This window comes from Bombus terrestris, chromosome 10, assembly GCF_910591885.1.
Source record: "Bombus terrestris chromosome 10, iyBomTerr1.2, whole genome shotgun sequence".
In the NCBI taxonomy this organism is placed as follows: domain Eukaryota; kingdom Metazoa; phylum Arthropoda; class Insecta; order Hymenoptera; family Apidae; genus Bombus; species Bombus terrestris.
In genome coordinates, this window is record NC_063278.1 from 4,524,410 (window position 1) to 4,537,999 (window position 13,590).

The window sequence follows — 13,590 nt, forward strand, 5'->3', positions numbered from 1 at the left end:
ATCGTTCAGCTTCAAAATACGTGTTTTATCTTTTAGTATTCGAAGAAAAACCGCATCTTCACAGCGTCGGAGATGGAGATGGCACATCTCCAAATTCTGAATTGCCCACGCCGTCGTCAATATCGTCGCCTACGGAGCCTACAAAGTCGACGAACCTAGAAGACACCGGCTCGTCGAATCAGACGCAAGATTCGACGGAGATAGGAAGTCGTTCGAAGAACGCCATGGATGTCGATGATATCGATGTTCCCGATACAAGGCAAGCACCCCTTGCTTTAGAAGAACCGGACACAGAAGTCAAACCGTTGACCGGTAAACCCTCTGACAAGCTTGTACGGAACGTTTAATGTTTAACTCGTGTTAGAGGCTATCCAATTGAATTATATCAAAAAGGTGATAATGTGAGTCTGTGGCAAATTATTTTGAGATCGCAGGTAAACGAATACAGTATATATAGAGTGGAATAATATGTACAACGCATGTGCATTATTAATTTGTGTAATCCTAAAAAAGAAACGCTGTTAATAATGGTGGAAAGTGGTACGAATGACTTTAAATGAAAGAAAGAAATGATAATCTCTGTATACATATATGGTGCTAATATACTTTTTTAAAGAGATCGAAAGACAAAGAATTACCTTATATCGTTCCGTACATCGTCAGATACAAATTTAAATTGTGTTGAAGATATAAGTAAATTTTACATACACACACATACAACACACGTTATATATTCTTGAATACAAGTGAATCGAAAATATTTTTACAGTGGTTATATTTGCGTGAAGGATATTGTTTATCGTGCGAAATAATTTGCCACAGGTTTGTCTCGATGGTTTGGCTATTTTTAGGAACTAATATCACTAGAATGTACATTTTTACGGTGATGCGATATATATGTCAATAAATAGGAACGTAATAGGTGAAAAAAATATAATCAGGCTCGTTTCAGACAGACGTATTGTATCTTGATTGAAGAAAGATTTTCTTTGTCTGAGACGAGTTTCCTTCGCCGTTGGAAAACGAGCCTTGCGCGATTTAAGAGAGAGAGAAAAAAAAGGAAAAAGAAAAAAAAATAGGAAAAAAGGAAGAAAGGCCAACAAGGACAAAACTGTAAATATAAAAATTCCTGCCTTAAGAAATACAAGACTAGACAAACGTATATTTAAAGATAATTAATTAAGTGATAGAGTTAACGATCTATAATAAATAATATCATTATAATTGCAGATTGAGAGCTGCGATTTATTTTATAACTAGAGATTAGGCTTTCTCAGAAATAAAAAAAAAAAAGTAGTCAATTTAACCTAGCAATGTAAAGGAAAAAACATGCAAAAAACAAACTAAATGAACTTAATAGCGTTGATCCGTTTATGAAATTAGTTTAACTTTGTAGTAGCGTACGTTTTATTCCTTTTTGTTTCCTTTTGGTTTCTGAAAGAACACTTATATTATCAATGAAAGAATCAAGCTTTTAACAAAGCGACACGTTGATCTCTGATATGTTTTCTCCTAAGTACTATGGTATCAGCGACACACTATTTTAAGAGCTTTCAGAAAAAACGTTAGCATTAATTAAACAACAAAAAAGAATTAAAAAAAACGGAAGTGTTGATGCGACCTTTTCGTCGTGACGCATGCGTTACTTCTTGTGCTATTCTATGGAATGAAATATATAATGAATTATAAAATGAATTATGCTTCCAAGCAATGAAAGAAAAACAGGAAGCTATAGATTTTCGGTCAAAGAATGCTGGTGTAACAAAATCGTTGGTCAATTGGAATTAACTGTACAACACGTTGAGAGACGTGTCTCGGACAAGTCCTGGCTTATTACACACAATTTAGCTCACTCGTTGTTAGAGAGAAGACTACTTGTTGTTTTGTACCTGAAAGCTTCTTGTATCCAATTTCGATGTGACAAAAGAATGAACAAAAAAGGAGAAGGAGAAACAAGCGAAAGAATACAAAAAAGAAAGAAATATATAAAAAAAAACTCACTCAGGAAAAGAAATTTTATAGCGCGTTAAGAGCACGTTTAACTGAATCGAAGGAAAGCTATAAATAATAATACAAATATGAAATATCTATCAGTGCAAAATGAACGAAATCTTAGCCTAAGAAACGAACAAACAGAGAATGATGTAAAGTAACTCGTTTCAGCTCAATTTCTTTTAGAAGTGATTAAGGCAAGATGAAAGAAGATAATTAAAAAAGAGATTCTACGAAAGAAAAATTTTAACAAATAATGATGATGTTATATAGGGACAACAATGCCATTTGCATGAACTATCATTTGAAACTGTTCTTTTCTCCTATCGCTTCGGGTACGAAACCGTTCTACTAATGCTTCTATCTAATTCAATTAAAAAATATTGAAATAAACGAACGAAGGGTATATAGCGTTAATTTTACACAGTCTCGAAAAAAGAATAAATAAATAAATAATCTATCATGCTGACGTCGTCGTAGCATTTACTTACGTTAATGCAGACACACTTACCTATGTACGATATTATATCTCGCACGCTGTTTGGCCCATCACTGTCAATTTTTCGAAGTGTAGTTACACACGCTACCTATATATACATACATACATATATTATATTTTAGAGGCAATTTTGATGTTTGCAAAGTGGCGAATCCGTACGACGAATTTCATCGTTCGAAAGTTCTCGAGGCCGTGATGATCTCTCTCCTAACTACATTAATTACTACAAAGCAACTTACGTATTAATACTAATACTATACCTACTTTGTGATATGAATCTCTCTGTCGAACGATTGATTTTGTCGGACGGATCTCTCGTATACATGTGGATTATAAACAAAATGGGAAAAAAGTGCTGTGAATAGAAAAACACAAAAGAAGACGGACAAGAAGAAGAAGAAGAGGAAGCAGAGGAATAAGAAGGAGAAGAAGAAGAGAAAAACGGAAGATGTGAGAATATGAAGATTAAAATGTTCAAAAAAAAAAATGAAGAGTTAAACAAGTCGAATCAAATTCAGTTCAATTCACACGTTTCGTCGAGAATGAAAGATGCGAGATTGTTAACAGGAGAGATATTAATAATAATTGCATCCACGGAGACGCTACAACTGTACATAGGAAATTATAATAGTTAGAACGATTTATAACGAGCAATCGAGAAATAAATGAACACGTGGTTACGTGCATTATAATTATATATATATACATAAATATAAATATATTATACGATTTAATAGGATTTTACGATGGTCGCCATTGACACGACGACGTTCTGTTTCTAATATAAAACGCATCGTTTTGTACGATTTATGGCGAACGTTATGGAATGAACGATTTTGATCGCGCGACTCGCACAATTTTTCCATCGTGTTACTTAAATATTTTTACGCAAGTCTTTCTCGTATATACCGTTTTATGATGAATCGTATCCTCAAAATTTCTTTCCTTTCTTTTTCTATTTTTTTTTCTTTTTTTTTTCTTTTAGTTTGATATATTAAAAATTCCGTTCCAATATTTTTAATCGTACAGCTAACTCGTTGTCAGATTAATTTTTGCAATGTCATATCGTTATTGTTATTATTATTACTAATATTATTAGTATTATCATGATTACTGTAATTATATCGCTGGGCTTTTTACTGTCTACCGCTAGTATACTCATAGTTTAATTTAGCGTGTATGTTTATTTTTCTTTTTCTTTTTTTTTTTTTTTTTTATCGATTCGGTCGTACTGTATTTGCTGTATTTAACACATTCCCACAAGCTAATATACATTATTAATTGAAACTAAAAGGAAAGCGTTGAAGGTAAAAAAAATGTCATATGGAGAAAGCGTTTTAAGTATTAGGTAGAAAGTTCTAACATAGCGACAAGAATTAATAAATTAAAGAAGAAATATTGTGTACATAGATATTGACTATTACAATGATTAATATAAACTGCTTATAGATGTAATGTATTTTTTGTAGGGACCATAATGTATAAGCAGAACGATACAAGGACGTTTTTTTCGTTTCTTTCTTTCTTTCTTTTTTTTTTAGTTCATTCTCTTCTTTTCTTTGGTCGAACGGTTCTTGAATGGTGATACGTGACTGTGAGTCGAAAGCTCTAGCTAAGGTTTGTGAAAAGATAGAGGCAAAGAAATAAAAAGCAATAAGTGTTTGCTTGCGAATGCGGAGATGAGAATACGAAGGCAAAGCTTCGTAAATTATGAGATTCAGAGATTAGGTATTATAATTATAAAAGCTCATAGAAGAATGAAATTTAAGAACGTATACGTAGTTTCGAATGTTTCGCAACAATGAAAAAGTTAAGAAATATCTCGAAATGCGTGCGATGAATGGATGGAGTGTCAATAATTTATGTTCGTAGAGCTCGCAGAACAGATTTTGTTCAATATTATATGGTATATACAATTAATGAAATCTTTTCTACGAGCATAACAGCGAATGGAAAAGTTAAGCCTCGAGCATCGCCGTATGTTATAGCATGTGTGAAGTTGATCGGCTGTTGAAGGTCATCGAGAAAAATTATGTAGTAGATAGTTTATTTTATTACACTATTCCATGTCTGTACACTCTACACTTGTTCTTTTCATCCCCTTGGCTTATTCTTGTACTTCTTACATCATGAAACTCACGTTTCCCTCCTTATTTATCTAGAATACTTCGTGCAATTGTTGGTATTAGGAAGATCGTATTTACAAAACATACTAATAAAAATGTCTCGATAATACTGTCAAATTATATTGTTATATTATCTTGTAGAAAAAGTTATATTATGTTCTTTTTATTATATTCGGTTACCTTTTCTTACTTGTTCATATTTTACTTGATTATTAAAAAATAAAAATTCAATATTAAAATTAAAGTACACTTTATTTACACATACAATCGTCACACATAATTAATGTCATAGAGTAAGTTAATGAGATCACAGTAAGAAAAATTGGCTGTAGGATGATAGGAAAAGTGACCTTGAGCAGCCAATTGATATCTCGATGGGGCTGTATTCCGAGACGAAGTAGCAAAAATGGTAAATGAAGATAATCGATATTACAATTGCGAGAGAGAAAAATGGTTCAGGAAGATGGAAACAAAGAGTTTGTTCGATAAAGCGTCAGTGACTTTCGAAAGCATTTCAGTCGGATTCCAACAGTTTGATACGTGTTAATGCCATGCCATGCCATTTCATACACACATGCATAGGTACATATCGCACACGAACACCCCTACACACATACCATACGTTACTTTGTTACGATTATTATATATTATAGAAATTCTTGTGTCACGCAGCAAAGGTTGCTTAAATTTAGTCGCGTAGCAAGCGAATAAAATTACATAAATGAATGCATTCGGCCACCCTAGGAAACAGAGGAAAAACGAAGCAACAGAAAGCAGTCATTTTGATATACCGATCATAATGCAGAGAATGATTTAGACGCGACCGATTTCGTAATTTGCGAAACGGTGTAAAAAAGAAAGAACACTTGAAATAACATTGCCTTAAAAAACGAAAGATTAAAAAAAAAAAAAAAACGTAATTCATAAGGAACGCTCTGACGATGGTACAAGTGGCAAAAGGAAATCAATGGTGATGAAGAATGACCGTGAATTTGCAGAGACAAAGATATATTATATATATTATAAATAAATATATGAAGATAATGTTAGACATAAGAACAAAATCTCGTATTGTCAAAAATGATTTATCGTTTCCTCGAGTATTATATATAAATATATATAATTTTAAACCCCTTACGATAGAGAATATATCGTGCGTGCGCGGTCGAAGAAAGCTGTTTTTTCTTCAGGTGAACATTCTGTTTTAATATCGAACACCGAATCTCTTCCTTACATATGGAACAAATACAGATTGTGAGTCGTACTAGGGTTCGTGTAATTTTCGTTTTGCGTTTTATCAGGAGACGAAAAGATGATAATGTAGATATTATTATCGGGACATTGTCTTTTCCTCCGTTCGTCGAAACTTAACAGTTTTTTTTTTCTTCTTTCAGAAGTAAGGCACAAACAATGTATTTACAATGAATAAATGTTTTGAAAACTGTTAAACCAGCGTATTTATATCTCTAATTGGCTACACAGTGTATGTATTTTAGTTCGTTAATTTGTTGATTGATAAATTTATTAGAATTCTAGCGAATACCGACCTTTTTATAATTAAGCGATCGAATTTTTATTGAAACTAGAGTTAGTGTCGATTTATTTTAATTTTGTCAAACGATTCATTTAGTCATTATGCGATAAATTTGTAACCACGTAGCTGACATTTGAATATGGCGCCACTCAATACTCGAACAAATCTCGCGAGAGGATCGATGTAGCCACCTAACGACCTTCTTCGTTCACTTCCGTCAGTTGTTCACAGGCTTTGATAGCGTGTGGACGTACGTGAGTGTTTGGTGTGTTCTGTCACCTACGGAGTCGCGTTTTCGCTAACGAACGCCCCACCGTACCTTCCATATTCAATGTGTATGGCGATTCAGGTGAGTCTCTAATGGCTATGATTATTCGAACAAAGATTTCAACTCGATTTCGCGGTTGGTTTTTCGCGTGTACGCCTCGGTGTCTTCCTCGTAGCAAAAAGTCGATCGCTGGATTTACGGGCGCCGTGTACGCGCGCGTGTGTCCCTCGTTTGGCTGCGTGCTTCCCTTCGTATATCCTATATATTACATTCGCGTAACGATGCTTCGTTTTGCGTGTGAGTGCGCGCGCGCGTCTCTGTCTGCGTGCACGATTCGCCCGACCCTCTATCCACGCTCTTTTACACGCATCGAAATACGTGTGTTGCGCGGACGACGAACTCTGGCGTCCCATCGAAACTCGCCACCACCGTAGTCTGCCTGCCTGACTCTATATATGTAGTATCCGTGTTCCTTCGTTTCGAAATAATCTCTCTATGGAAGCACGCCTGACGACAATACGTCTTGTTATATCGAATTCTTAGATAGAGAAATATCGAAGTTTTTAAAATTTCCTCTAAGTAGTTACTTATCGAGAGAAGTTACGTGGAGGAATTGTTCAACAGTATCGTCTATATAGTACTTGTGTACCTTCGTTTCGAAACAAACTGTCCATGAAATCATGCCTGAAGAGGATACATGTATTCTATATCGAATTCTCATATAGAGAAAAATTTGCTGAAATTTCCTCCAAGTACTTTCTAAGGAAGTTGTTTCGTCGTCGTTTATGTAGTATTTATGTCCCCTCGTTACGAAAGCATTTCTTCATGAATGCCCAATTGAAAAGAATATGTCTTGTTATAACGAATTTTCAGATAGGGAAAATACGAAATTCGTCAAATTTTCTCCAAGTATCTATTTCATATTTACCTGCTAAGAGAAATTGCTTCAGTATATTATTCAACAGCGTCGTATTTCTAGAGTAATTTCAGTTGTGGAGGACATTGCATGCCATGCGCCGAAGCACGCTGGCTTTAACCCTACTATGGTCATAGAATTTTTATATTTCAATTCTGTTCCCGTTTTAGCAAACGAAGAGTGGTGCTGCTTTAAAAGGATGTTTAGTATAGAATCGAAACGTTAAAAATTGCTACATGATTTCTAATTTAATTACTGCGGATATTTATGCATTTATAGGAAATTTGAAAGTGAAAAATTCCACAAAATTTACATAGCTACATGCAATACGAAAATATATAAAATATTCAAAGTATAACACTTTCTATAACAGTTGGTAAAACAATTTTCTATGGGAGTTCTTCTGTTTTAATTATATTCTCAAAGATGTGAATTTTGGATAAAAATTCGCAATCTATTAATAACAAATTCCTTGCGAATATATACAAGTAAGAAACCATGCGTACCAATATAAGAATCTTCTCATATCGTTCGAAGTTGAAATATTTCTTAAAGTTGGAAACCTGAAATTGAGTTGAAAATGACTGAAAGAATGTAACAGGGTTAAGCAAGATCGGCCAGACCTGTATTTTTTCTTTAGCACGAGTTCTCTTTGTAAACACACGTTCAGTTGGCCAAGTCCGAGTGACAGGCCGAGGTCGGTTGCGAACGAAGGCACGCTCGTGTGACACGCGGATCGCACGCCAGGGGCACGCGTGCTTCTGTTTTGCCTCGCGTACATGTTGACCAGCAGCGATCCACGCGATAATCGATCGTAAGCACACACCCTTCTCTTAAAAAATCGAATCGAGTGATATTCCAGTTTAAGATGTATTACCTGTCGTCTTAATGTTTTTAAGTGTGAATCGTTGTTTACTTTCGCTCGAATTAACCCTCGAATTTCGCTCGCCATCTACTGTTAAATTCAGATTTGTGCGTGCAGCTACTTCGAAAAAGAGACGAATGTAATACGATACGTATCTGTAGGATGAAGTTTCGCACGTATTTTTATAATTCATTTCATAGTTATATTGGGAATACAGTAGCGAATTTAGTTTTGAGTTGCATGAAGGCAGTCACTGTTCTCAGAATTGCAACTGATTCGTTACTTTTGGTCGCCGGAAGTTACTACGCTGGTCGAATGCTTTTTAAAGAAAAGGCATTTTAAGGGGGTATTCTAGTCTAGAGGCATGAATTTCGGGCGGTTTTTGAAGCTCTGTACAAACGAAACAAAAAATATTTTTACTATCCATTTTTTTTATCATTTATTTATTGATATTTTAAGATTACATAAAAAATTAACCGAAAAAGAGAAACTCAAAATTCACAAAGTTATGAGCTGGCAAAGTGAGTGGTCCAAAAAAAGAGAGTATCCTGGCGTGCATGATTTCAACCATTTCTGGTCATTTGAAACAAAAAAACCGAACGGATTTTTAATTAGTATAAATGCTGCTATAGCATGAACCTTGGAAAAGACAAAAAAAATTTTTTCACAAAATGGCGGCCGTTCGAAAAAAATTTTTTTCGAAACAAAATTCAAGGGCGAAAGAAGCCAACGTTTACGAACCAAAAGATCTGCAATGGTACCTACAGTATGGAGCCGATTTATAGAGAATTCACAAAATTATCATAAACCTGGTGCATATATTACTTTTGTATAAAGAATCGCTGGAAGAAAGTCATGCAATAAAACTATCAACAAGTTCTGGGTCATTACTACAAAAAAACTTGTCAAGTAGAAAATTATAAAGGTTAGAAAATTATGAAAATATTTATGCGACAAATGTACATTTGATAGTAAGATAATTTGTAAAAAATGCAGCAAGGTCGAATGAGATATATCTCTATATAAATAAAAGTGTAATTTTATTCAAGTCCATTTTAACCGAACACGATAGGAATAGGTTATACACGAAGTGTCGGTAGGTTCAGTGTTAAGGATTATTACAAAAATCGTTGAAATTCCCCCAGATACGCTGTATTACAAATCTATAAAATTTTGTAAATTGAATGATAATATGTAAAAATTATATTTTTAAATTCAGATAAATCGTATATTGTTTCGCCTATTCGTGTAATTCTAACGTTAATGAATTCTAGAATTCTAACATTATATGTTTGAAGTTAACAGTATCCGGCCATTTACAAACGCAAATGTAGTAGTATTGACAGCTTTGAAGTTATCGTGTGATCAACGTCGTAACTCTACGTCGTTCATTGTACACATGTCGACTCACGTTGTATCGATGTCGTGAAAACGGAATTGCGACTGTTTCCTGTTTCTTCTTTATTGTCAATGATAATCCATTGAATTTTGAATTCCATATACAGTAAACTTATTTAATATCTGGTGTAAATGTTACGTAATATTTGTGTTGTAAAAATAATATAACGTTTTAAAAAATGCTTGGTTCACGTTCTGCAATCGTGTTAATAAATTAGAATATATTTATGATCCGTCACGCGTTCCACAGACTTCGACTGACGTCAAATAACGCAAGGTCATGCGTGCATCTCCCAGCCGCTTGACAATTTATTAATTTGCAGTTGTTTCGAACAGTTTATCGACGAGCGTCATGAAATAATTGTCGAATAGTATTTTTTTGTCGATATTTCTCTCTTTTCTGTGTATAATTCGTGTTTCATATTTTTAGATTGTGGTCTGATTGGATATTTGTTAGATAACATAGCGTGATCCTAACCTTCTTCTCTCCTTCTTTTTAACGATATAAAAATAGGTTAGAGAAAATTGTTGGTATTAAAGAGATACATTTTTTAAATGGATGGTAATTTATTCCAGGGTCACTGTGATTGATGTATCAAGGTTAATCGCGGTTATTTCATAATAAAAGTATATATGATTAAGAGAGGTTACGTATTTGTGTTGTCTTTAATCCGATGGAATATAACGTAACATTTTAAAATAAAAATTATTTGAGTTATTTTAAGTAGTTTGCAGATTAAATATTTACGTTCTTAAAATGCATGTATATAAATGAATATGCACGTGAAAATTAATTCATTCGCAGATCACAATTTTTAAACTATTACAAAATTACTTTCCACGTTGATTCTTTGATTATTTCATAAATAAATAAAAGATATATATGTTTTTTCATTGTTGGAATAATTAAAGCGATATTAACGAATCTTCGTACTACGAAAAAACAAGTAACTATATTTATAAAACAGATTTTATTATTTTTTGTTTATTATTCTTACCAACGTACTGTTTTGTGAGTACGTATTTTCTATACTGGACCATTTTAAGGCCATCCATTGGCTTTTAAGGTCATTCGTATGTTTAAACCAAAGATCTTTCAATAACAAAATGTTTTAATTGCAATAAAGGAGGAAGAACAGATTATGCATTTATTTTCTGCTTTCATCTTCCTATTAATGTCCCATCGTTATCTTGCTTAGCAATTGTTATTGTCTGTATGTCACACACGTGTCACTTAAAGTCATAATATGATCACTGTAATTGTCAAATGACTATGGGCGGTTTCCGCCATGAATGGACGATTCATGGATCATATACTCTGTGTCTATATAAAACGGTCAGCCAGACGTAGCTTATGCGTAGAATTTCACGATACCATAAATATATTAGGAAAGATAATATATTTTAAAACAGATTCAAATTGCTTAATAAATTATTCTCCGCTTCTTTGTTTCAAAATTACCGTTCCTAATAACAGTAAAATGGAGCAAATCCTACGAAATTTAGAATTCAAATATACACATATCTTTTAATTTGAAGTTCAATATTATAACTTTCCAATAAATACTTTATATTATTGTACATAATATTCTCCTATAATATTATCGTAAATTTCTTCGCTTTCGGTCCTATTAATATCAATTGTCGACAAGACCAACTGAATACCATTATACACGCACAGGATATTTAATAGAATATCTAATATTGGTTTCGCAAACATGATATTTCGTGTATATCAAAGAATGATATTTTAGACAACAATGGATAGTACTTCTGTTAAATCAACCGATATATAGTAAACAAGGTTTTATTGCACGATGTGCATCGAATAGGTTTTCTGTCAGGCATCGTGAAGCTTTCAGAGGTTCGATTACTTTCAATGCGTTTACCATTCAGTCATCGATACACCGAGTTTGTCTAAATCGAATTTATTCGAGTAATCCGGTGCTAATTCCACGGCTTTGTTAAATGTCCAATGACAAATCGATTTTGTCAATAAAGGCAAGTTTGCTTTTTCCCAAGAACTTCTTCGAAATTTAATTTTAGCTTTACCTTCGTCGTACAGGGCGTTTCGTCGAAGCTTCGATTCCCCGATATCCTCGTTCTTCTTCTCTATTTAATAATAAACAATTTTTGACGATAAATGTCTCCATTTTTTGATATTTTAATTCTTTTTTTATCAATAATAGAAATATTCTACCAATAATGATAAGAATTCGTTGAAAAAGAGAAGATACATTTTCCCCAATCTTTATCTGTATCTTTGATCTTCTCTTCCTTAAAAGGAAGTTAAAACGATTGAATTTGTTTAAGAAAAATACGAATATATTTCTCCTATCGTGTCGTTTGACCCACGAAGGAACTAACTGAAATGCAATATATCTACATAATTCCTCGTGGACACGGCGTACAACCGGAAGTCTCGTCCGGTAATAACTATAGCGAAGATCGTCAAGAATTTCCGACTATAGCCTATTGTTCCTTTTTCATTATGTTCTCGAGATAATTATAAGTGTGCAGGATAATATTCTACGATTATAAGCATATACATATACATGTACACCGCGTGTTACAAGATACGATATGAAATTTTTTAACACGAATTCTGTCAATGACCGCACACTACCGAAGAATCACATCGAGCTGTACGATTTCGATCTTTCTGATCCATCTAAATGGATTACACGTGTACTGCTTAAAGATTCAGTCGTTCGACCTTCGACAAATTGACCATTTCAAACAAGCTTTACATCGAACGTTCGTACTTATCGTTACATTTATTTCCTTGTCTCGAAACACGGTGTATCGAACGATCGATGACTGCAAAAATATTCTCAAGGTTCGGTACGAACCAGACACCCTGTATAAGCGCGTTGGGATAGCACAACTTGGTATACAAATTGGTAAAGTTGCAACGCGAATCGCTCGCAGGGCATCCTCGCATTGAAACCGTTCGATGAACGTTATTCTCGTTCCCGTAAATTACCAGCCATGGTGTACCGTGTTGTCAGAAGGGGAAAAATGAATGACGTCATCCACTCCCACGGACCGTGCATGGAACATAGAGACAAACGTTCCGTGTGCAAATTTTTCCTCGCTGCAAACGGTCTCCTATCATTTGCACGTCTTCCGTAGATGTCTTCTCGAGTCATTTGAATTTTCTATATTTGCCTTCTATTTTTAGCAACTCAGCCGCCTTTCTTCGCGCGACCTAACAAAATCGTTCGTGGTTAGTTAGGTTGTTTATTCGTGATCGAGGTTCGAACGCGTGTTCGTTTAAATCGCTCGTGAAATCGATCACGAACTGACCGGTTTGCCGGAATCGTATTTCAAAGTCGTTGGTGTTTAAAGTAGCCTGTGAACCTGCCTGTGAACGAAGGGTAGAAATGGCCACAATGGCTACTCAAGGTTTCAACTGGATGTATCTGTACCTCTTTCGCTCTCGGTATGTCGTTACCTACCTGCAGCAAGTGGAACAGGTAAACGGGGAGAAAGTCATGGTTTATCCAAAGTAAGACTCGAAGTACGTAGCTGTATCGTATTGAGAATGAAACCACGCGAAATTCGTTGGCGTGCGCTTGAAAAGCGGTTAGAAAAAAGCAGAGCACAGAGAAAGCTGTTGACTCTCGATCGTTTCTGGCAATCGGCATCAAAACAGAGATTAAAATTCTCGCTCCACTTGATGCGGTTGATTACGCGCGTTTATCAACGGTAACAATCGCAAACTAAACATTTACTTTCCCACCAGCAAATCCAGCGTACGGTCCATCAATCATTATACAATCCTCTGTGTTAATAAGCGAACAGGTAGAACATTAATCATCTTGAAATTGCCGCAGCGAATCTTTCGCCAAACTTCTTTCTTCCGTTTCCGAAACGATGCTACGCGTTTTCCTCAAACTTTTCAACCTGTCCAAGCCGTGATATTTCTTATCCGTCTTAGCGTATGCTAATGAGATGATATTGTGGCTGGCGTCAACGAGTTACAGATA

At 34.6% G+C, this 13,590-nt stretch overlaps 2 protein-coding genes across 4 annotated transcripts in view; both read left to right on the forward strand.

Annotated features, from left to right (window-relative positions):
* Nucleotides 1–6,066, forward strand: part of LOC100648366 (solute carrier organic anion transporter family member 3A1) — a 67,459-nt gene extending 61,393 nt beyond the window's left edge. For all 3 annotated transcript variants that reach the window (XM_012312697.3, XM_048409268.1, XM_012312698.3), the window contains one exon: nucleotides 37–6,066. In XM_012312697.3, the coding sequence (XP_012168087.1) occupies nucleotides 37–347 (311 nt within the window). In that variant the 3' untranslated portion in view covers nucleotides 348–6,066. The remainder of the gene's footprint in view (nucleotides 1–36) is intronic.
* Nucleotides 6,067–6,368: 302 nt separating this feature from the next.
* Nucleotides 6,369–13,590, forward strand: part of LOC100648104 (PRL-1 phosphatase) — an 87,282-nt gene continuing 80,060 nt past the window's right edge. Inside the window, exon 1 of the mRNA XM_003398321.4 lies at nucleotides 6,369–6,500. The gene's annotated coding sequence lies outside the window, so the exon portion shown is untranslated. The remainder of the gene's footprint in view (nucleotides 6,501–13,590) is intronic.